Source organism: Sorex fumeus, unplaced genomic scaffold (assembly GCF_029834395.1).
Source record: "Sorex fumeus unplaced genomic scaffold, SorFum_2.1 ptg000055l, whole genome shotgun sequence".
Taxonomy (NCBI): Eukaryota; Metazoa; Chordata; class Mammalia; order Eulipotyphla; family Soricidae; genus Sorex; species Sorex fumeus.
In genome coordinates this window covers 17,851,563-17,877,264 of record NW_026606112.1, presented here as the reverse complement: position 1 = coordinate 17,877,264, position 25,702 = coordinate 17,851,563, and the positions used below count along the sequence as shown (strand labels likewise).

General features: G+C 42.7%; 1 protein-coding gene across 5 annotated transcripts in view; it reads right to left on the bottom strand.

Moving 5' to 3' along the window:
- PPARGC1A (PPARG coactivator 1 alpha) overlaps positions 1–25,702 on the bottom strand; it is a 705,257-nt gene that overhangs the window by 80,725 nt on the left and 598,830 nt on the right. For 3 of the 5 annotated variants that reach the window (XM_056125625.1, XM_056125626.1, XM_056125623.1), the window contains exon 3: positions 19,784–19,963. The exons of 1 other annotated variant lie outside the window; for it this stretch is intronic. In XM_056125625.1, coding sequence (XP_055981600.1) covers positions 19,784–19,963 — 180 coding nt within the window. Of the gene's footprint in view, positions 1–19,783; positions 19,964–24,950; positions 25,087–25,702 lie in introns of those variants that run through there. One more of the 5 variants, XM_056125624.1, reaches the window with a different exon arrangement.

Here is a 25,702-nt window from a genome sequence, read left to right as displayed (position 1 = left end):
GGGATGTTTTAAAAATCTATATGAAAAAAGCTCTTAATACAAGATAGGCTGAACATTTTCCCCGCAAATGGTTTGTTTTAGCTATCTCTCTTCCTCCCGGACGGACAAGGAAAATCAGACAGCTTATTGGCTTAGTTTGTTAGGCCAGGTTAAAGGGACGCAAGACAGAAAGTCTCTTAGAGGAGCTTACCCTTGGGCTAAAAATAGCAGGCACTAGAGAATTATCTTAAATACGACCAACTGTGAATGCAGATAACTGTAATATGTTCCCATTTTTGGTCATTTCGGCGCTTTTTGAAAGTTGGGCTCTCTGTAGCTGACTATTTAAGTCATTTCTGATTCTATTTGTCACATTTGCTCTCAGAGATACTGCCCAAAGTTCTGGAGAGGGGAATTCTTATTTTGCTTTGCTGCTTTTGTTAAAGCTAATGAGTACAGTCCAGCACGTGCAAATAGAACATATTAGAAGGCAAGTTTACTGTAAAAAAAATCTTTCAAAGAGTCTATGATGTGTCCTTTTTCTTTATTCTTCTAGACAGCAACTAAGAGGGGATGTGTGGAGTATATTGCATCTAATAACTATTTAACTTCTGATGTGATAAAGTCTTGGGACTAAAGGGTCCATCAAAATTACCAGTCCTCTCTTCAAACCCCTTCTGCAGACCAGTGTGTTTCTGTATATGCGGGCATGACACTTCATTTCTAATTTTGCAACAGAATGTGTCCCATGATCTTCTACTTACGAGTTTAGGTCCATCTTTTTCACAAAATAATCAAGTCCTATTTCTTAGGCGGGCTGGAGCAATAACACAGTGGGTAGGGCATTTGCCTTCCAAGTGGCCAACATGGCCGATCCAAGTTCAATCCCTCCACCCCAGCCTGGCAAGCTACCAAGAGTATCTCACCTGCATGGCAAAGCCTGACAAGCTACCCGTGACGTATTCAATATGCCAAACACAGTAAAAAGTCTCACAATGTTACTGGGCCTGCTCGAGCAAATCGATGAACAATGGGAGGACAGTGATACAGTGATTTCTTAGGCACAGATAATAGGTCTTTGGAGCATCGGTACCTAAATCTGTGCCTGACACATAGTTGGACACAGTACTTTTTAATAGTTGATAAATAGGTCAACTGAAGACAAAACAAAATCAGTTGCAACAGTAGAAGTCCCATGCAGTAGCTCAGTGAATGCTACTACATGAGTCAGGAAGAAGTTCTGGACTGAGTAACTGTTCCCTTATAAAATGGACAACTTTTTCTAAATAACAAAGATGTGTGAATCAGATTGCTCCACAACACTGAACGGGGTTAGGATTCAGGAGAGCTTCTCTGTTTTGTAGTCTCTATCTCTAGCTTTCTCTGATCACAGCCTATAAATAAAAGCCAAGTCCCAAACATTTACAAATTCTGAAAAGCCTGAATGCCTTGGGAAATTTGCCCTCCATTGCCACTCACGGTTGCTCTCTAGCCTCTGTGCTTCATTCTCCCAGAAAGCATGTAACCACCAGACAACAATGGCACAATAAACTTGTGCAACCATGCAATTACTTTTCTACCAAATGTAAATTCTTTTTATTGCCCTCTTTGACAAGAACACAACACAAACAGCCAACAGAAACTTTTTTTTTTTTCACGAAAGTTTGAAGTCTAGATTTGATGGGCATCAAAACAGACCAGGAAAAAAAATGAACTCAGTACTGAAAACCTATGACCATACATTTTCACAAACTCGTAGGTAATGACTGGGTCCTTGGGAAAAGCAGGGGAAGTTTTTAACTCTGGTATCCTGAAAAGGGAGCTAACCTTTAACTCTTTTCTGGGTGTAGGCAATATCCCCATTTCTGTTGGAAAGAAGAATATTCACTGTCCATCACACATACAGAAGAGAGACTTTTTGTGCCAGCACCCTTTGGCTTAACCCAGCTGCTGAACTCACAACTGTCTATAAACTAAAACCTCCCAAATATCTTAATCTGAAGAGCAAGCCTTCTGAGTCTTCTCAGGGAGCTGGAAGGGAGATTTACAAGCACGCTGGCAGACACACAACATACTGTTGTCACTCTTGGCTCTATTTACAAACCATCTCTTGGAGAATATGCTCTCAGATCTTTGATATGTCTTATTTTTAGCATGATTGGTCTGAATGGCTGGGAAGGTCACTATATATTCTCTCCTCTCTCTCTTTCCCTCTCATACTCATTCTTTCTCTCTCTCTCTATCTCTCTGTGTGTGTGTGTGTATGTGTGTGAAACAAACTCATAGTCAATCTAGCCACTAACAAACAGATCTCCGAGAGTAAGTCTTCTGCAGGCACAGCTTTGGGCTGGACACCTAGAAAATGATGCGGCATCAGATTCAGACATAATCTTTCCTCCCCGTGCCACTTATAGGCTACTTTAGGGGCCAGATCATTATCATCTGCACAGTCATATTCACAATTCAAAAACTTTAGCAGGAAAGAAAACATGCACTTTTGCATATGGAACAGGAGAGACTCACTTTATGCTGAAGAGGCTCACAAATACTCTCCTAATTTTAGAGACTTAAAAGTTTAGCCTTCCCAGGTAAAGCCTCCGGCTGAATGCAGAACTCATAGCACCAGTGTCCAGCTTAACACTTCGTAATAGCACTGTTTATGAAAATGGTATCTGTGGAAAACTTCCTTCGGACTCTCACTCCTAAAGACTTATTTCTACTGGACTCAAAGGAGAACAGAAGGAATTTCTCATAACCCCTAACTGCATCTCTGATTCCCCCCCCCCCAATAATGCACTTCATTTGCATCGATACACTCCTTTCCACTGTTTGGCTCCATGCAGAGCCCAGAGATGGCAGGACCGCCAGCCTTGCACGCAGCCTGGAATCAGCTTTTATGCTGCTGGATAAGAGGTCGGGTGGAAAGGCCCACCACTGGCACAATTAATCCGGTCACCCAGGGACCATCTACTGGTTCAAGAATAGCTTGCAGGTGAGTGATGGACAGGGTCACTGCCGCCTGACTGTATCAGGAGCTATTATGACAGCCATAAAGAGAAAGGGAAAAATTGAACAAGGGAAGAATTACTCCTGAAAGGGAGATGAAGAGAGACACAAATGCCTCCGTACAAAGGATAAGCATGAGAAAGAGCCAAGGGAGCCGGCTGCTCACAGAAGTCAGGGTGGACAGTATTCTTTGAAATTGCCAAAGTTTGAATATTAATGAGGGGCCATGACCTAACCAAAGCTCAGGGTACTTACAAAGAAACCCAAGCTGTCTATCCTCTCCTGCCAGGCGAAAGGTGACAGGCCCCAGGGAGAGAGTTTGGATAAAGAAGGCACGGAGAAAGTAGACCTTGGGTTTTCAGACAAAAGTGAGATTTAAAGAACTTAGTCCTCTGCATTATTTGAAACACTTATTCCAAAGTCAAGTAGCACAGTTTTGTTTTGTTTTGTTTTTTGTAAGCCTTCCGAGGTGACTATTTGTGAAGAGGTCCGAAGAAAATGGGAGAAGGGTGTGTATGGGAGCGGGGAGCACAGTCATTCACAACACCAATATTACCATTACCTATGCTTTGAACGAATTTATACATATGCCTGCATTGTATGGGTGGTGGATTAGTGGGGGTAAGTTAGAATAAGAATGAAAATCAAAGAAGGGGGAAAAGGTGGGCAAGTTCACTTGAAAGTAATGTAGGGAAATGTTTATTCTGGAACCATTCTGCTGGCTATATCTGTCTGTAGCAATGTCACTAGAGTCAAAGTGTTCTATTAATGAAAACAGAGGAATAAGTGTTATCTTCATGAGAAGGAATATATTATATATATGTATGTTTGTAAATATTTATAAATATATATAACCTTATATATGTATGTGTTTGTGTGTATATCTAAAGATATATAATGTATACATATACATATATAAATTTCGGGGTCACACCAGGCAGTGTCCAAGGTTACTCCTGGCTCTACACTCAAGGCTCAGTCCTGACAGAGCTGGGGAACCATATATTCTGCTGGGGTCTGAACCCAGATCAGCTCCACAGGCCAGGCAAGTGCTTTACCTGCTGAACTATCTCTCCCGCCCCAAGAGCTATATTTTTTAAAGAGAGAAAGCACTCTGACAGATTAGGCAATGAAGAACAACATTGCACACAGCATTCTCTTATTTTATAATGCTACATGGAAAAGACCTGTAGCATGACATCTAGAGTCCATAAACATTTCTTCGGCTTGTGTATATATAACTTCTTTATCTCTCATCAACAGGCATTCATGCACATAAGACACTTGTGCAGATGAATAAAACGCTGACTTGCTAAAGTGGCTTTTTTTTTAAAAAAGGGGTTTAATGGGGAAAATATCACCATCATTGAGAGATTTCCCCATTAAAACAAATTTAGTGTTTTGAGTTTCATAGCCGTTGTGTGATAAGCACTATGATGGTAGGGAGCTTTTTAAGAAAAGGAAGCCTAAGGGCTAGGACACTTGACTTGCACTCAGCTGACCCAGGTTCAATCCCTGGCAAGCCATAAGATTCTCCAAGCCCATCTGGAATAATTCCTAAATGCAGAGCCAGGAATAAGCCCTGAGCACTATCTGGTGCAACCCCCTCAGAAAAAGAGCGAGACCAGGAAAAAAGGGAAGGAGGGAGGGAGGGAGGGAGGGAAGGAGGGAGGGAGGGAAGGAGGGAAAGAGAGAGAGAGGGAGGGAGGGAGGGAGGGAGGGAGGGAGGGAGGAAGAGAGGGAGGGAGGGAGGGAGGGAGGGAGGGAGGGAGGGAGGGAGGGAGGGAGGGAGGAAGGGAAGGAAGGAAGGAAGGAAGGAAGGAAGGAAGGAAGGAAGGAAGGAAGGAAGGAAGGAAAGAAGGAGCAGAACCCTGAGACAAACAGACTCCTTGTCCTCAGACTTAATAAAGTCAGATTTTTGTCTGGCTACTTTTTGCAGCTTTTAGCGTCCCTTGGTCAGCTTCCACTTCTTCCCACTGTAATCTCCTTGCCTCTAGCAGCTCATTAACTTTCGCAATCATTTCTTTTAATCTCCCATGTGCTTGGAAAACAGATAACTAGATTGGCTTCAATTGTAAGTAAAACCAAAAGAAGCAGGTGGCCAGGAAAGCCCAGGGAACATGAGTGGGGACCAAAGTGCCTTTCCTGGGAAGGGACCATCTCTCTGCATCGAGTCTGGCTTCTCTGAGACTTCTTATTTTACAAATAGTATGTTGCTCTGCTAGGGTCCAGACAATTAATAATATTAAGTTAATAATGACCAGAGAAATGAGGTCTTCTACCATGAATTATAAAAATAACAATCTGATGAATTCAAAATGCATCCCATCAGAGGGAACATACATCTTCTCTTTCAATGATCAAACATGTAATGAAAACGAACCAGTGACTGAAGGAAATGGCTAGAATCCGGGTTTGGGTTTCCTGTGCCCCCCACACAGCAGGAAGTTCTTCCAGTCCTGCTGGAGGCAATCCTGCCTTCTGCTGACTCAGGGAAGAAACACATTTGCCATTCAGAGACAAATTAAACAGGTCATGGATCAAGCTCTGTGATCATCAGCCTCAGTTATCTGTCCCAAGCAGGCAACATTCAGTTACCTCCAAGCACCAAAACAGAGAAAATTCTTTGGCTCTCTGTGGACAGAAGGTCTTTGTCAACATTTTCAGTGGGAACACATATTACCAAGCAGCCTGGAGACTAGATTTGTCCCCGGAGAAATTGACACAAATTCCTTCAGGACCGGGCCTCCACCTCAGATACCTTGCTGGGATTGCCGGGTGTTAGGATTAAAGGAGCTAGAAAGTGGCATTGCGACCTAATGTCACTCTCAAATCTGCTGCAAGCAGCATCCTGGAATTGGGCACCAGCAGGGGAAAGGAGTCATTTAACCTGTGCAGAGTCACTGCCTTCAAGGGTTGAGGCATCCACCCAGACGCTGCCTACCCCCGCCTGCTCCCACCCCAGTGGGGGATGGAAGGAGTAGATTCTGCCCATCAGGTTGCCCCGACCTAAGAGGAAATGCAAGGCTGGCAGATGCAGCTCAGAGGTGAGCTGGGTGTCCCTGCTAAGTATGGGCTGGCAAGGCTCAAGAGGATCCTGACACAAGAACATTCTGGACAGAATCTGAGTTGGCGCCGATCCCGAGACACCCAGGAAAACCGTGTCTGCAATGCAGAAGCTCCAAGTTTACAAAGACACAAATGGAACCAGCACCAGGGAGGGAAGCTGGAACCCCTGGAAAGACCCAGGGCAGTGGTGTGGGAGGCTCTTCCTTGCTCCTGAGGTCACTGCCATTCCAAAGCAGCAGCCCGTGCCTCAGAAAGGACTGGGGAGCAGAGGGTTAAGCCTGAGGATGACAGGGAAGGGGAAAAGATGGGAGTGAGGAAGGCTCCACAGAGGGGTCATGTCTGGTAGCCCCTGAGAGATGAGGAAAGAAAGGCTGCAGGCATCTCTGCGCCTAAACATCATTCCTGGAAATGGGGCAACATCGGCTGGGGGGGTGCAGTGGATGGGGGTGGGGGGCATTCCACCAGACAATGCAAAGGCGCCAAGAGATAGAAAAGCCACGTGTTCAGGATGTCACATGGAGGCATAAAGCATGTCAGCCCTTCCAGCTGGACTGAAATATCATTCTCTGAGAGAAAGGTCAACAGGCTGAAAATGGTACAAAATGATTTTCATCCAACGATTTGCCCCACCTACGTTGCCAGGGGCACAGCATTCTAGCCCTGCCAGCCAGGCACACTGGTCAGAGAACTTTCCGCTGACGGCCTCGTCTCTTGCCTTGAGTTGGCTTTCTCTTGTCTTCCCTCAGCAATTCCTAGGAGCAAATGACTCTCTTCCTCAATACACTTATAGGGCGACATAAAACGCATGGTTCTTCATGTCATACTTCCTGTGGCATTGTCCTGAATGTCAGGAGACCCTCTTCGGAGAACCTTGTTGTGCAACAGAAGGTCTCAGAGCTGGGAGAAATAGTCTAGTAAATTTCCACTTCCAGGTGAAGGTCTTTCTGAGGATGGTGAATGCACTCCGGAGAAAGGCGGAATTTATCAGTGAGTGATAACCAGGATAACGAGCAGGTCAAGAAACTCGCTGCTATGCATTTTCCAGGAAAGCTCACCCACTGGATTGTTGAAGCCTGCCTTCATCACTGACTATGCGTTTCCCCAGAATCATGGGTCACAGATACTCTTACTCACTGTGTACCCACAAGTGTTCAGAGACTTCAGTGTGCTAGTGGTTGGCCACAACTAATTTTTGATAAATGGGTAACTGACTGAGTGGGGGGAAAAAAGAGGGACCTTAAAAAACCACAAGCACAAGGAAGGATGGAAATAGGCAAAAGCTGAAATATCAAAAATCTTGGGCTATAAATCACTCCACATGAGGAGAATGTGTTGATCACTCCAATCCCCCACATTACAAGTGAGGTAAAATGAAAATCCTCTATAATTTTGCATTTTAAAACAGTCCTAGATAGGGCTTTTTGTTGTTGTTGTTAGCAATTTAACCATAAAATAATATCACTGTGAGTAGACACTGCCATACCCGTATTCAAGCCATCTGAAGGAGGAACATCTCTAGGTTTCTCGGAAGTGAAAAAAAAAAAAAGCGCTTGGTATCCGTTTCTGCTCATATCTTTGGTGCAGATATGTCAGCCACTACAGAAAATGGTCTCATAAGTCCTCTACTACAGGGGACATAGTTCATTTGTTCTTCTCTGTTCAGCAATTACAATTTGGTTCAATAATTTCTGCACTTCTCTAAACTCTCTCCCTCATAAGTTTGGCCCAAACTTTCTGATTTCACCATTACCCAGTTCTCTGGTAATGAATTAAGAGTTAACTGGGTGCAAAGGGAAAAAAAGCTTGCCAGAGTATAGTTAGAGAAACGTGACAATTAGCACTGATTTGCACTACAAGAATAGAAGAAGAAAAAAAGAGAAGACACCAAAAAAGGAGTTTTAAAAAACACAAAAAGCTACTCACACACACATTCATTTATAATGCCCACCCCCCCCCCCCAAAGCCTTTGAGCACTGGCTGAAAATGACACCATTGGATGACAGAAAAACACCACCAGATTAGGCAATTAGCATTCACCAAGAACAGCAAGAGGCTTTGGAGAGAGAGTAAAGAAAAGAACCTCATCAATAGAAATATCAACTTGACAATAGCCTGGACTGTTTATCTACCCAAAGGAAGTGTCACCTCCCCCACTTTTTTTGTGACCCTCTCTACTATTCTGGGGGGAAAAATGTTAGTTCAACATTATCGTAAGCCAGAATATGACTCTATTTATGTGACAAGTTGACAACATACAATTTCATGCTTGTTGAACTGATCGGTGTTATATATTCACAGTGAATATTATGAAGCCTCGCCATTATAAATATGAAACAGTATACACTTATTCAAAATAACTCCAGCAGTGGCAATTTATAGCTTGGTTGTTTGTGTTCTTACGAAGTCCAAATGCCACCTTAAGAAGCTGCAGCGCGCAGAAACAGATGTGCAGTGTGACTGGGACCAAAATGGATTGGCGGTGACCTATGTGAAAGCAGGCTATTACATTTTGGTCTGCATGGCAGCTGACACTGGTTTGTATTTAGATATGGGACTGTTGGGAACACGGTGTCCTTAAAGCTCTGTTTAAACATGGGCCAAGACATTTGTCTACTGGACTAATTATTTTACCACCCTTCTATGGCAAGGATCACTTGCTTTTTCCCCCTTAAAAAAAAAAAAAGAAAGAAAAATGTGAATGTGTATGTACACACACACACACACACACACACACACACACACACACACACACACGTGCACAGTTTATGCTGCTCAAAGTTACAGCAAGTACTTTAAACCTTGGTCATGTCAGGTGAACGCTGGCAAGAGTTCTGGAATGCCTGCATAACAGGATTGTACCACCTTCTCGATCAGGTGCCTGGGAACAGGACAAGGCCACCAACCATCAAATCCTAAGCTGTCACAGCAACTGTTTTTTGGTCTAGATTTTTCCTCCTCTGGCCGCTCCCCTCCCCTCCCTTTCTTTTCTCTTAGCGAGCTTCAACCAATTTGCAAGTGTTCGCTTCCACAAGGACAAATTTGGAAGAGTGAAGAACAACACAATTTATCCAAATGTGGAAGGAAATGAAGGAACCAGGCGCCTTGCTAAAGCTAGATATCAAAAATTTGCATAAGTAGTTTCCCCACCACAGAGGTGCTATTCGCTATTCAGAACAAAATAAATTGCTTGTATTGTATGCAAGGGCACCAGCCTTGCCCATGTTTGTGGGTGCTCTCCTGCTCAGGCATTCCTTAAGTATGCCCAGATAATCCTGCCAAGAAGCGCAAGTTAGGTGTCCACTGTGGCTAGCTCTAAAAAGGTAACTGTTTATTACTGAATGTAATTATTTATGCCAAACCAGGCCCCGGAATGATTAGTGTTTACTTAGAAGACTTTGATGTCTGTGTTAGAATATGAAGAAAAATAGAAATGATTCAAAATATGAATAAAATTCTGCCAAGAGTTCAGTAATCCCTTTGTTTTCTATTTATTTGTTTGTTGGCTCAAGTTTAGGTAACACCCTAGCCCTTATTTTGAGATCCAGCAAAGGATTCAATGACCTGGATCTTTGGGGAAACATCTTAATGGTAGTGTTTTGGAACTTCCCCATACTCACCAACTTTGTTACATGAGATCTGCATCTCTTTCTGCTTTTCCTGTTGGACTAAAGTGAAAGTGTTGTCGGTCTGTCTAGTAAATCCAACCCACACGATAACATAATCACATACATTCATTTTTCAGGAACCTTGGCGGTTCTTATCTCCTTGCTTTTATGATCTCTTATGAACAGCCAGGAATAGCAATTTGCAGGCTGTTTGTAAAGCCATCTTAGTCGGAACCTGGCTTTCTCCTCTTTTATCACATGGCGATATTCTGCAGCTAAATCCTATTCACCACAGCAAAATCTGCTGCAAGCACCATTTTAGAATAATGTAAGTATTTTTCAGTGGATATGAAACATATCAAACATGTAATGGAGGGAAATTATCATTTCAATGAACTATTTATTAATAGAAGACGGTGTGTGTGTGTGCTTTGCTTAGATTTATTGATATGCCCCTCATTGTACATTGTAGCCTGAAGCTATTTAGTTCATGGTCATTGGCAGCTCAGACAAGCGACTCTGACTGTTCACATAGCCCTAGTTCTTCCCATGCTTTGCTCAACTTTATTTCACCATTATGTCACCTAGAACATTAAATAAAATGTTCAAGTTCTGTGTTAAATCACAACTGTTTCCTATTAAGTGTTCCAAGCTACCCATTTTTATTAACAGTTACTTTATTAAATCCTTAATAACATAGATAGAATAGTTAGTTAATTTGTGTGTTGAGCCATGGATGTTAATTTGTAAACATAATAACATACTGCAATCATTTGCATAATAGCATTTTAATCTTTTTAGTAAAAGCTGTAATTCCCTTCAAAGTACACTGCAGTAGAAACTAAGTGACTATTGGTAATAATACAAAAGGCCTTAAAATTCTGATCCTATTATAGTGTTGGAACATACCCAAACTGCTTCCATAATCTCTGAAATGTTACTGTTCTCTGATTTAGGTGTCTGTGTCAAGAATAAAAATGAAGTATAACTGGTAGCAGTAGACTATTTCCTAAATGTAATTTAGTATTCACTAAGCACCAACACTTTGCAAATAGCTCTGAGGCTTTCCTTCAAAGTTCAGAGCTCCAGCTCTGCATACTGTGTGAGGAATGCCACGGAATTCTCTCTCCACGCCATCGGGTCTGGGACAGGGCTCCACTCAGTCCTGCTGATGTGGCACACACAGCAAAGGGCATCGGCCACTGGAGAGTAGATGACTGAGTCTCCTCCCTCCTCCCTGCCGACCCTCCAGATAAGGACCTCCCTGAACTGTGTCTGAACAGAAGTTGGGGAGTCAAGAGGAGAATGAGGAGAATGGGGAAAATGTGGAAAACAGTTCACAGAGCTACTTGTGAGGGGGAAGAAAGGAAACTCCACTGGGACTCCATCCTGTTAACACCAATCACAACACTGGGCCCCCCAAAAGATGGAAAAGGTAGACATTTAAAAGTCAGGCCTCCTCGTCCTTTTATGCAAGAGCTGGTAATTCATTAATCCATCAGACTGCCAACCTGGAATGAATAACTTGCAGTAGTAATGGAGACGGGCCGACCTACAAAATATCAGTGTTTAGAATCTGAAACTATGCAAATAATTCCTTCATTTTGGAACAGAAAAAGCACAAAGATGTCTCCTACTATCATTGTAGGACAAATGGCAGAATAGGTAAGAAGTCATGTATCTTGTGAGATTTTTCCTTGCCAAGCACAAAAGTGTGAGCTGTTCTGTGCATCTCTTCCCTTTTCCTTTGCTCTCATTCTCCCTACTTGAAATTCAGTAACTTTGGCAAGCCACATTCAAACCCAGGATCCTTCTTTGCTTTCAAAAATCTACCTCAGAGTACACAATCTTGGAAGTAGCCCGAGAGGTTCGAGAAAGAAAGAAAGAAAAGAAAAAAACAGTTCTCCCCAAATTGTTTCACATTGCAGGCAATTCATTTTATAAAGACCACAATAAAAGCTTTCATTGCTAAAGAATAGGCACGTAATTATAGGGACAAATTAACCTTGTTGGAAATGTGAAGTTAGGGTAGGGAATGGTAGAGGAACAATTTGGCACTCCGTTTAACAAAGGTCTTTAATTTTCATCTTTTTATCTGCTTTGTCTGTTGATCTCATTTCGAGGTGAGCCATCTGCTGGGCTGCGTTTCCATGATGCTACACATAGATAGTGGAACGTGGACAAATAGACACAGCGTATGCAGAAGGTTCCTGCACAAGCACACACAGTTGCTCGACAAACAGACACTGTGTCCAGCTCAGCATCCTGAATCTTGATTACTTCCACTAGACTAATATCTTCGCAATAAATCTTTGCAATAAGGCAATGAGCCACTTGTCCGGATTCCTCCCCAGGTATTCCTCCCGCATGTAGGTCTTCACTTTTTGTAACCCCCATCCTCCTCATTCCCAGAAGCAGTAATTCTATTTCAATGACCCAGCTGAGCACCCAGGATGTGGGGAAAACCTAAAATATGCTCATAAAATAGCTCACCTTCTTCTTGGCGTGCCCAAAATACTGGCATGAAATAGTCCTATCTATCTCTAAGCCCTTTAAAGCAACAAACAAACCCAAAACCTATACAAGTGTACAGTCCACAATCTTTGTGCCTTACTAAACACAGAGATGCTCATTTCTCAAGCTTCAAATGGCTAAAACCTAGATGGACTTCTTTGAAATGCAATAGCTGGCCTTATCTCTTAGAACTTCAACAGAAGCAACCACCGCAAAGATGGCAAGGGTGCGAGGTAGCCATGGAGCTGGAACCCTGTGACTTGCTATTTATTAGCAGGGGTTGTTGCCAACAGCCAGAGCCCTGAGGGTCAGCACTCCTGAGCCATATTTTTCCAGCGGTCAGCATAATGGCTGTGAGGAAACAAGGTGATAAACCAGATGTTCCCAAGATAAGGCAGATGTTATCAAGGCAAGGAGTCTAAACAAATCTTTAACTCAGGTGCATAGATGAAAACACACACACACACACACACACTCTCTCTCTCTCTCTCTCTCTCTCTCTCTCTCTCTCTCTCTCCTATTCTTCCCTTGCTGTACAAAGTAAGGCAGAAAAAACTGAAAACAGAGCATCACAGAGGCTAGATCAGATGGTTGCTTCCTGATTTGTGACTCTCCAGGATGAACATCTAACTGATTTATACCCAGACTTTGGAATTTTGTGGTAGACTACAAATGCAAAGATAAGTACAACATAAATTTTTAAAATACTCCATAAGTCTCCATGAGTTCCAACATTTTTCAATGTTCTTATGTTACAGCCAATTATCTCTCCCACTTAAATGGCTATTATTTTCCAACTTGAAGTCTATGTTCTCTGTAAGTGTCATTACCAAGTGTGGCAAAAATCTGGTGGTGAGCTGTAAATTTAATTTAAATGACAAACATTTATTGATGGCAAATTGGAAATTTCAGAAATCCTGAAAAAAATGATTATTGCAAATGAATTCAATCTCCTCTCATAACAAAGGAGAATTTATTCTCCAGGTGATCAAATTAAGGTGAGGTTGTTTTTACACACAGGTGGTTTTTTTTTTTCTGTTTGTTTTGTTAAAATTCCAAGAGGTTTGCCATTCATAGAAAAGTCTGTCTGACCACAGCACAATCAGAAGCTGGAATTCATTACCATGGAAGGCTGCAGAATTTCCTCCAAGGAGACGAGTGAGGAAAAGCAGACGCCATGTACATTTGTGGATTGGGTTAAAAATGTTCTAGCCCCAAGGCAGCAGGGAGATCGAACGTCCCTTTGTAAAATGACTCACAAGTCTCAGAAACTACTTCAGCTCCTAAAGGTGACCAGAAACTTAACCAGGATGATAGCCCAAAAGTTCTGATTCCCTGAGGAATAAGTCTGAGTTAGCATTCATTGCCACCTTCCTCGCTAACCTAACCCACAATCATCAGGGCTGATGGAATTTTCCTTCAAGGTGCTTCAAGTCTTTGTTCCCTGACACCAACCCCTCTGCTGTCACCTTGTTCCTTCATTACACCTGCATCGCAAGAGATCTGTCTCCCTTCAGGGTCTATGCTGTGATTCCCCCTACTTTCTGCTTACCCACAGTTCTCACATCTATCAAAAGGATTGCTCTTGACTACCATCTCTATTATAGTGCTCGCTCAGCTAAAACTCACCAGTGACACCCTGAGTCACCATGTAAACTCAGAACATTTCCCACTGAGTTTTCATGGCCTGCCTTGATTTGGTACCTAGAGGAAACTTAATTGTCCTACTCTCACGTTCCCATTGGCTGGTACACACACACACACACACACACACACACACACACTTTTATAGGATCTGCCAATTGCATAAGCATATATTATTGTGTATAATTGTCTAAGTATACATAAATGTACAAGACTTACATTATTCTTTAATTGTTTATTTATATGAGCCTATGTATATATTTGTATAAATGTATGCATAGTCTTATGTTATTTGAGTATTGTTTTGCACTAGACTCCCAACTATAATTTGGGAAGAGGGTCACATCCAACTGTGGTCAGGATTTACTCCTGGCTCTATGCTGGAGGGCCTTGGGGGGACCATATGTTGTACCAGGAAAAGCCCGGGTCAGGCACCTCACCTTCTATACTAACTCTCTGGTCCCATAACCGTTTTTCCTTTGTATGTATGTTTTTGTTTTGGGACATACCCAGCAGCGCTCAGGGATAACTTCTGGCTCCACACTCAGTTAGGTCTCAGGGCACCATATGTTGTGGCAGGGATTATACCAGGGTCTGCCACATGGAAGGCAATCCACCTTATATGCTATATTCCCTCTCTGGTCTCCCAAACTAGATTTAAAAGTTCTTTAGGAAACAGAGGTTCTATGCTTTATATGTAATCTTCACATTACCTTACACAATTCCCACCATCAAGGAAGATGTGATGTTAAACTCATTCATTCAACTGCAAATACGGAATATTTACTTTCCATTGTTTAAGAAAATGTCTAAAAGAAATTCAGTGATCAAGACCAATAGGTACCCTGCTTCCAGAATACATAATCTGGGGGGTATGGAGAGATGGTTTAGCAGACAGGTGCTTGACAGGCATGTAGAAGATTCAGGTTCACTTCCCAGCACCGGCCCCACAACTGCTTCCCTGAACCCTACCAGGCATTATCTCTGATCACAGGGCCAGGAGTAATCCCTTTGAGCATAGCCAGGTATGACCCCAAAACTACAGACAAAAAAAAAATATCAGCACTTTGCCAAAACGCACAGTCCTGTTGAGAAGCCAAGATGCGATTTAACTCTCTGATAGCACCTAATATATGCCCATTTTGGGGAAAAGAGAGAGAGAAAGAGAGAGAGAGAGAGAGAGAGAGAGAGAGAGAGAGAGAGAGAGCCTAGAACTACCTGTCGAAATAAGAAATGTAAAATCGTCTCCATTCCCTTCAGAGTAATCAAGCATACTTGCAAGTCTCCACCCACTGCTCCCTGGTGGCATATAGCAGGACACCTAAAAGACAGATAACAAGACCCCCTCCCCCTTCTTCTACAAAAGTTCACAGAGCAGACCTTCCCGAGAATTCCAGAAATTACCCTCCATGAGTGCTGGCTACAGCTGTGAGCCCTTCTCTGCCCATTAGCAAAGGCAGCCCTCCGAACATACGATGAGTAATGACCGAGAGACAGCTGCGTCCTCACTCATCATGTCCCACAGAACCCCACGTCGCCGCAGCCGACGAATGAATGAAAGACGCCCATCCAGTCCTATCACAGAGGTTGTCCAATGCGTGTTAAAATAAAGCAGCAACCAGGTGGCCCTCAGTGACCCAGGAGGAGCCAAGTACAATTTAAACTCACCCCATGCCCAGGCCACCCATCTTTACACACTGCCATGCTGTCAAAGTAGTCTTTATCCTCCTCCTTCAAACAATGCACAAAGGCAGCCGAGGGAAGGAAGTTATGTTGCAATATTCCGAAACATAAATCTGACTACCACCCTGTCCAGTATCCTGTTTTCCTGACACACGGATTACAGTGCTGAAGGCAGCACCTCTGGGCCTCTTGTCCTGTTTTTCTAAGTGTGGCTCTCAATGCTCCTTTGCCACCTGCATTCACACATCCAAACACCGGTTGTGCAAGCACAGATCATGTTTGTGTGTCTAGTTACTCAACCAACGTGTACAATTGCCTGTTGGCACATCTGGCGCCCCCTCCGAAAGCCGTTCGTTCCCAAATTGTGACATTCGATTTCATTCACCCAGCACCACCCCCTCCTCAAAAGTCAACTGCAAAATCAACTGCGACGCAAGTAAGAGGGAACAGGCCATTATTTCAAAAGTGTCTACGGATTTCATCTTTTTAACATTCTGCTGGGAGAGTGAAAGCTCGAAATCCCCCCCTTCCTTTCTGCTTTGATTAGAATTCAGGAAGGCGGTGGCCCATTTCCAGTGGTGTCATCAATGCGCTACTCAAGGAGGGAAAAGTGGTTAACTACTCGGAGCCTTATTTTACTCTGGGACTCAGAGGTAGATAATGCGTGTTATTGGCAGATCAGAGGTGGCAGGAACCGTGGCTGTTTGGCTTGCTCAAGTACAAGGCCTTCTCGAATGTGATGAGGTAGGGCTTTGAGAACTGGAAGAAAGTGAGCCCAGGTGAAAGTCCACAGCAGTGAGAGGCTTAAAGGGACAGGCCCTGGGAAACTGCTTCAGGGAAAGGCAACTTTGGCAGAAGCAAGGCAAAGCCCTGGCCAGGAGAGGGTCCAGGGTTATCTAGCACGCTGCCTCTGGACCCTCTTCACAGAGGAAACGACACAATTTAGAATTCCACCTAGGCTCAGAACACTTGTTCGTTTCCTGTCTGAGCATTAAGCTAGAGGGCAAAGAGTAGAGGCCTCCTGGCTATATACAAATACTCAGGAAGCCCAGGCTGCACTGAGCTCTGTGGCTGAGTAGGACCAAACCCTTTGCAGAGACCAAGAATGGGTTTTGTGACATCAGAGGGAACTCGTACAGGACTCATCTAAACAGGCACTTTTGCCAACTGTCACTAAGGACAACTCTGACCCATAATTCCTTCGGCATCAAATTGACTTTAAATGCTTTCTGATTCTTCATCTCCTAGATCTTATTTGACCAACACAATTTAAGAAAGAAAGAAAAAAAAAAAAGTAGGGCAGGATATGTCTTGCCGGCAGTGCTCAAGGGATCAGAGGCTACTTGTGGTACGGACCTGATGCTCAGTATAATCACCCAGGGTTTTGGTGTCTCTCAGAATTGGGAGACTGTGGGGGCACCAGGGTCACAGCCAGCAGTGCTGAGAGCTGAGTGTCCAGGCTGGAGGGAGACCAGGCAGTAAGAACTGAATGTAGGAGGATGTCACACATGCATGACAGGGACTCTGCAACTTTAAGCTCTCTCCCTTGACCCCAGTAGAAACATTTTTGAAAGGCAATTTTGCTGACCTCATTTTTTTCAAAATTGGTTTCATAGGGTTGGGAGATGCAGCTCAGCCACAGGGCACTTGCCTTGCATGTGTAAGGCCTTGGGGTTCGATCCCCAGCTCCACCAGCCCCACTCCAAATTAGATAAAAACAGAAGACAACCTAGGGACATTGGGGGATGAACCCCAAAACTGGTGGTGGGATTGGAGTTGGAACATTGTATGTCTGCTACTCCATTCTGAATAACTATGCGAATCATGGTGTCTTCATATTTAATAACTTTTAATTAAGATTTCTGAATGATTGTGCTATTCATGCTATTCTCACTTAGGAACAAATATTTCTCAGATGTGGGGAGCTGTCCTGTGCACTGTGGGCCTTTCAGCAGCAGACTGTGATGTGCTAGATGTCAAAAGTGAGTAGATGTCCTTCCGACCCCCGTCCCAGTCATCAAACACACCTCCAGACAGTCCTACACACCCCTTAGGGAATGGGGGTGGGGTGTAAATTGTTTTCCCGTTGAGAATCACTGACTTAAAATGACCTAATGAGAGATTAAATTAAATGAAGACTGTGTCTTCGAGCATTGAAAATGATTCTATCAGTGGTAGAAAGTTATATAGGGAAACAAAAGAGGTATCTTGATATAGATGAAGCCTTTTTAGAAATGAGTCTCCTGGGGGTGTAAATGGGAAGGACCTGATGCAGGTAGGACAAGTGACTCGAAATACACAAGGTCACGGAGAAAGTCATCCTTGCTGAAAGGAGCCCACCTGGAAGGCACCGCCACCAGGCCATCTCCCTCCCGCCCTTGCCTTGATTCCCTCGGCATCAACTACAAAATGCATGGCATGCACCCAATGTGCAATAGCTGATTTTCAGATAAGAGGTCTATAGAGATGCACATTTTTTTGAAAGTACTGTTTATTTAATGCAGCATGACTTAAAACGGGCCTGTAACCTGACAAGTGTACTGAATGAGGAATGTTCAATTTACCAGTTCTAACTAGCCAAGTCCTCACATGAACTTTCCAAGACCCGGCTGAGAAGCCTGGGAAAGTATAACTAACCACAAACCCTCTGCGTTTCCTCGACCTGATTCCTTCTCCCCGCCTGATCTCCACTACCTTCAGAACTCTTTTAAGACCAGTCCTGGCTCTCGATGTGTTCTAAAAACCTCAGCCATCGGCAGCCCGACAGCCACCTCAGCTCAACAGCTATCCATGCTTTCATGTCAACCAACACTGAAAGGAAAGATTCTGTTCTATTTTTAAATATATTGAGCAAAGAAGCAGCTTGATATGTCTTTGTAAAGGATGGCTGTCACCCAAATTCACTGTTATTCTATTTTTATCGTTGATAGAGACTTTGAAGTCAGATGCATGTTGAGTTCAAATCCCAAGTCTTTATTTGTCAACTATGTCGGTTTATTTATTTATTTTTTGAAAATCACTTCATCTCCCTGAGACTCAGTATCCATCTATGTAAAATGGGAATAATAACAATAGTCCCTAAAGTGTAGACCATTTAGAGGAATACATGACATGACACATTTAAGGCACACATGTCCCAAAATGTTGGCCATGTTATGATTATTGGTCTAAACATTACTTGAGCCGTCATTTAATCATTATCCAACTAACATTTATTCAACACCTTCTGTGCACTTGGTACTGGAAAAATTCGGTAAGTATTGTAAAATTAGTTTTCTTAATGACTCAATAAACATTTATTCAGCGCCTTTTATGTGCTGGGTGCTAGAAAAACTCAATAAATATTGTAAAATTGACTTTCTTAATGACTTGAGTGCACAACACTGAAGTATCAGAAATGTCTTTGCTGGTGGATAAAATATATATAGCAAGCACTTGTATAATGCCCGGTACATAGGCACACAGCAGCTAGACTCTGTTCCATGATGAGGGTGCTGATGGCTGTGATTTTGAAAACTAGTTAATTTGGCCATCTTAATTCACTTCACATGCCAGAGTCCTCACTTAATGCCAGTTCCTATAAGAAATCATTTATTTTCAAGTAAATGAGTACTGATCTGAGAAGAAAGAACTTCTTTTCTCAAAAGTAACACTTTAATGGTAGCTGATTAACATTCTGACTTGTTATAGGGCAGACTTCTAAGAGTCGAAAGTTTGGGAGATAATTTTCTCAGTACTGAAAAGTTGATTAATTTTGACTAACTAACAAGTAAATATTAGAGTTGAGTTTAGAAGTTTCCACTCACAATCAGAAGTTATCAAACATAAAACTTCTTAACACTGTAAATCAAATAATGTAGATAACTGATCCCTTGGTTGAAAAATGTATTGTTTTACATTTTATCTAAATTTATGTTAAGCACCATTTTCTATGGAAAGTAAACATAAATAAATAGGTTTATACTTTTGTTTTTCCTTGCCACTAATTCTTTCACAGTCCTGTAGTATTTCAACACAATTCAATGTACTCTGTGATTTGTCCTAAGCCCGTTAGTTCTAACAACAACAGCAAAACAAATCCAGGTTTCCAATTTTTCCACCAAAAAATCTATTTGTTTTCCAAAAATAATTTTATAAGATAGAAAGTAGCTACATATATTTAAATATTTTGATAAAAGGAAAGTTAGACCTTGTCCCTGTTATGTTTCAAATCAATAATCATGTCAGTGTGTGTTTCAAGCCAGCTCAATGAGAAATTAATTTTCACCACGAAATTATCTTACCTCAAATATGTTTGAAGGCTCATTGTTGTACTGATTGGATATTATTTCTGATTGGTCACTGCACCACTTGAGTCCACCCAGAAAGCTGTCTGTATCCAAGTCGTTCACGTCTAGTTCAGAGAGGTCAAGTTCAGGAAGATCTGGGCAAAGAGGCTGGTCTTCACCAACCAGAGCAGCACACTGCAGGAGGCAGGGGGGAAAGCTTTCATTAACTGCAGGAATTTATTAAACTGCAATAGCATGTGATAGGAATTAAGCCTGGCTAATTCAACGACACCACCACAGCTTGTTTCTAGGGCTTTATCACCAGGAAAAAAAATCCTAAATTCTTTTACTCATTTGCTCCAAATAGGATACATTGCCTGATCCATTTCATCCAAAATTCTACCCCCCAAATCATCAGTGACATGCTTTCCCCAGAATGTCTCTCAGTTTCAAGTTAGAAGTCAATTGGATTTGTTTTGATCTCTTTGAGAGTTAGCTCTTACCAAATTTCAAACTATTTTATTAGATTACTATATGCAAAACTTCACTCTACCCTGGGTATAACCCTTTCCAGGGACATCCACAAGTTTGATTTTACATTGGAATTGCCCTCACACATAATGGAGACAAAATGAGCAATGGCCAAATAAAAAATAGAACAGAGGAACTCTACTAGGAAAACTTTTTCTCTTTATGCTTCATTAAAACATAATAATCCATATAATTCATTTAGCAACTAATGATGCAATCTCTTGAATTGTTATTTAAATCATTTACTCCTACTTGGCTTTTCATTAGTTTCTGAACTTTATCCACAACAGGTTAAAAGTGAGTTCCTTGAGATGAAAGACAAAAATCCTATTTTTCTAGATGATCTTTCTACCATTTACCATGGATTAATGTGCAAGGTATGTGTGCTGTGTGTGAGTGAGTGAGAGAGAGTGTGTGTGCTATTTAGATTACCCAGTGTCTAAATATAAAAAAACTCTGGCACACCACAATTTTACTTTTTTTTTTTCATTATTTTTTTCCCTCTAAACCTGAATTCAAAGAGCCTATTTTTCTTTGGGGTTTTAAAATGATTTTACTCTCAAGAGAAGTTTAATATCTTGTCTTCTGTGTCTGGGCTGCTTGTCACATAGGCTATTTTAAATATGCAGGTTTTCATCTCCTTGCCTGGTGAACGTGGTCCCCAGACTGCCCCACACTAGCTTCTTATGGAAAGTCAACCTTTACTATCAAAGAGGGAGCTGCTGAGTTCTGATTGGCTACCTGACTTGGTTTCTCACTGCCCCTGGGAAGAGTCTTGCAGAAACTTCCTCTGCAGGGGTCTGGGGCTTACAAAGACATCAGGATTTTAATCCACCTGCAAGCTGTAGCCACACAGATCAGAAGACACATTCTGCAAAGTGGCACCCTCATGACCTGACCCTCCAAGGTCAGGCTGGAGGCTCTTGAGAGCTTCACAGCCGGGCAGCAGCGGGGCATGAAGCTGAAGATTCTGCTTGACATTTTAAATTTTGAATAAAATAAGTTTTATGCAGATTTGTTTCTTCCAGCACCCCTGTCATTCCTGGCAGGTGACATTACATGGGTCATATGCAGCAGTGTGCTCAGAAGCACCACACTGAGAAGTAGGTACTGGGTAATGGAGTCAGCAGTTGGTAAGGGGCGCTTGGGAGGAGCCTGGAAATCAATGCAATTCTACTCCAAGACCACCAAGCACCAGAGGGAACCCCAGCTGCATACAGTGAGCATGCGCAAAAAAAAAATAGGAGGGGGGTATCTTCTGCAATGACCTTTACTTATCATTTTATTGGTCTTTCTCTTTTTTATGATCAGAGTTAGCCCAAAGTTACAGATGGATAGACTTGACTGGGTTTATAAGGAAGTGGAGATTGGGCAGAAGAGATGTTCCTGTACAATGTTTACATTTTGTGATTGGGGTCAACTTCCAGAGTCTGAATTAGCCCACTCCGTAAAGGCTGTATGGTGCTTACTCTTCCACAACGCCACAGAAAATCAAAGCCAAGGGGAGGTTTTTGCAATGGTGCAATGTGATCCCTTAGGATTTTATGATTTCACTGTGGGCTGAGAGTCGGTCTTCATTTAAAAAAAGGGAGCACAAAAAAACAGTAACACACTGTAAGAACACATTAGAAAACACGGGCTCTCTAGATCTGACTGCAGTTTCTGCTATAAAGAGCAGGATTTTTAGAAACTGTGTTTTTGAACGCTGAAGTGCGTTTGCTGATTGGTCCACAAGTTCTTACTGTCTTCCTCCCCTTCTCTGCCCTCTCCAGGCCTGGTTCAATCAAAACCATTCAGCCTTTCAGAAGTCTGCATCTGGAAGGAACTTCTGAACACCACTGAAAAGACTAACTCTGGGTTGTGAGTTTTGTAGGTGTGTACTTCAGGAGGCTGCAGTTCCTTTTAGCTTCCTTTTCCTTTCTTCTCTCTCATTGTTTTAGGATTGAAAAATGTGCACATGTTCTTGCCAATGTCGGCTGCTAATAAAATCAGTGCTTCTGAACCTGGAATTATCCTGATAATCTAAAACACATTAGTAGGAGCAAATGTTCCTGTTATTAACTTATATTTGGCCAATGGATGATGCCAAACTTAACAGTCCGAGTCCTGTAACTGTCCTCATCTGACATTCTGATATTTACTGCTTCCCTATATATCAGTAACAGGTGTACTTTATTGCAATTACAGAGACACATTCTATAGCCTCTTTGCAACTATGACAGCTATTTCACAACTGTAGCCTTAATTTTATAACAAGATTTAAGAGGATAAAGCAGTCACTAAACACAAAAGGCTAATTATTGTACGTTCTTTCACCCCAACAGACTTTTCTCTTAGTTAAGGAACAGACAATAAATTAGCTTAACTGCACTGATGATAATGAATCATTATAATTAAGTATAATTCTCCATTAACCTTTTGGAGGTTTTTGTGCCGTTGATGGTAAATTTTAAAGAGAGAGAAGAAAGAGTGGACTTGGCCACATTAATTATAAATAATAAAAAAAATTGGACTTCTTAAAAAAAATAGGCAAAACTGGGGTAGCAGGATGGGAGACGGCCGAGAGTGGCCGTCTTAGTAGCATGCATGCGATATGAATCGTCTCTACTGGTCTTAGTAACACGACTGTACATCACCTTCCTTAAACCGTGCAGTATTGAGGAATCTCATAGCTTTGGTGAGAGAGGCCTTTCTTAACGAATGTGCTGTTCCATCATTATGTGAAATACATTTTAGGACGACAGCAAACATCAACAATTCAAAAAGGAAAGTTGCCTGAGTTACCTGCTGCTTGGAATATTTAAGACCAGCAGAGGTGATCCCCAGAGGAACGCAGGCTCCTAGCAGCCTGCCGCCCACAGAGCCAGTGGGAAGCAAGTGGCCAATCTCAGGTCATCTCCAACTCAATCCACTGCTAGACAATTAGGCTGAGACTTCACCTTCTTGAGGAGAAAAACAAAACAACCCCCCCACCCGCACCCCCCCCCCAAAAAAAACAGAGACAAGGGCTACTGTTCTTCATGGTTCTAACACTTCTGCAGGAATTCCAACAATTAAGCAAAAATGTCGTTCCTATTTCCCTCCGATAGAGCTCCTCCATCAACTTCTAATAGCATCAGGAATAATACATGATGGAAAAACGAAACTACCGCAGCTGAGACCCACTCCGCCAGCCAGACAAACGGCCACAAGCTACTCCAGTTCCTCCTCTAAGAAGAAAAGGAGGACTTTGAAGCCACTTGGAACCCTGACTCATAATAGCCACAGGCTAGATGCATTGTCCATATCTATTTCGCCCTAAGGAGAAATCACCAGGAGATAAGAACCATTCTGATCTGCAAATAGGAGTTGCAAAGCAAGAGAAGGCACCAGGGAGGGAACATTTGCAAACCCAGCAAAGAGTTAAGACGCCAAGGCACGCCTCGCTAGATAGGAAAAATGCATTCGCAGACGGCCACGGCCAAATTATTTTCACTTTAGATGTGTATCGCCGCACCGCATGGACATCTTATTCAATCAAATCACGTGTGGCACTTGATCCTCCCTCTTACCCTACGTGCCCCCAGCCACCAAGAGGAAGCGCTCACAGTCCATTTGCCAGATTCATTGTAAGCAGTTCAGCTCCTCTGTGCAATTCAATTCGGGTCCATCTCACCAGAGTCCACAGAAAGTTTTGCTGCTTTCCCAAGTTGCCCAAACTTTCAGAGAACATTCCATTGTGCTGAATTCAAACATGCCAAGGCCCTCGGTCTCGCCCCCTCTCAGCCCACCCCGCCAGTCACTCTAGACTCCTGAGATTACGAGGAAACAGCTTGCTTTTCCCCCCTGTATGAATTGTAGCCAGCAGAGACTGTGGAATTGATGTATTGCCGTCTATTTTTACACAAGCAGCTCCACACGGTCCTGCATAAACTCTATTCTCTCTCTCTCCCCGACTTCAGGCAGCTCTCCGTGGTACAGGCAGAGTTAACCATTGGTTTCCCTGCTAGCGACGCTAAGAAAAAATCTTGCCCTAGAAGGCGTCATTTTTATATTTCACTGCCCAAATCTTTCAGCAACCGAGAGGAGTTTGAAAAGAATCAGCTTCCTTGTTCTGCATTCTGTGGGAAAAGCCATCTCAAAGAACCCAGCAGGGTTATTTTGGATTTTGTAAGTTCTCTGTCTGATGAACAGAGAGAGCAAGAAAGAAGGGGGAAAAAATCCAGACTCCAGTCAAACCTGACTATATTTGAGCACATCCATTTTAATATTTTTATCTTCATCTTATTATAAATAGAAATGGCATTTTTCCAACCAGGCCACAAAACACCACTGGAAAGACTTCAGCTTCTGATTCATATCAATATCTTAGAGCATAAATATTGCATATGAGTAGAAACAGAGCCAAAGGCACATGGAAAGACTTTCCAACTGCAACAGATACTGATGACAGCAGCTAAGCTTTGATTTGCTCAAGGCATCTCGGAGCCACCTTAAAATAGCAAACTTATGGAGTTAAGATAAGACTGAGATTCCCTTCCAAAAAGCTCCTGCGGGCTACTTTTCTGCCTCGTTTCCTCGCCCAAGCCCTTCCCCCTCTTACAGGAATTATTGCATCGCGAGGAGGGAAGCGTCACTTCTGGCTGCAGAGCCCAGCCCAGTCCCAGCTCACCTCGATGTCACTCCATACACAGTCCTGGCTGCACATGTCCCACGCCATCCAGCTCCTGAATGACGCCAGTCAAAGCTTTTTCAACTCTATCCACAGTGACACAGAGCACACACTCATGCAGGCAACCAGCCCCTTACTGAGAGTGAACTGAAGGCACCTGTCTTACTACAGTCTCCAGTCACATGACAAAGCTATTAAAAAGTAGGCTGGGCTGTCACTCACCCAGCCTCCCTTCTCCTGTGCAGCTAGCTGCTCAAACTCCTGACGTCACTCAAAGGCAGCCCTCTGCCTCAGTGAAGTAACGCTCAAAAAAAAAAAAAACCGAAAAGAAGAAAGAAAGGAAACACTTGGACTTTGGGAGCTTTCAGCATCACGCTGAGACTAAAGCCAGCTTTGAATGCCACAGACTCTAAACGGAGCCCTGCCATATAATAACTAAAATCCCCGGCAATCTTTTTTTAATTTATTTTCCTTCCCAAACTAGCAAGGGGCAAAGCTCCCTGTTTTCATGACAGAGTCGCTCTATTCGGAGCTCCAGCGTGCTCTCCCTCAGAGCTGGAATTTTAAGATCTCCAAGTAGACTCTAGCTGGGTTTGGGACTAAAACAAGAGCTTATCACATGATGCATTTTTATGAGATATTTTCGACTGGGGGAGTGTTGGACCACAGAGAAGAAGGATTTGTCTTGCCTTTTTTTCCCCCCTGGCTTTTTTGTTTGTTTAATCAACACAACTGCCTGGACGTGTTAAGGT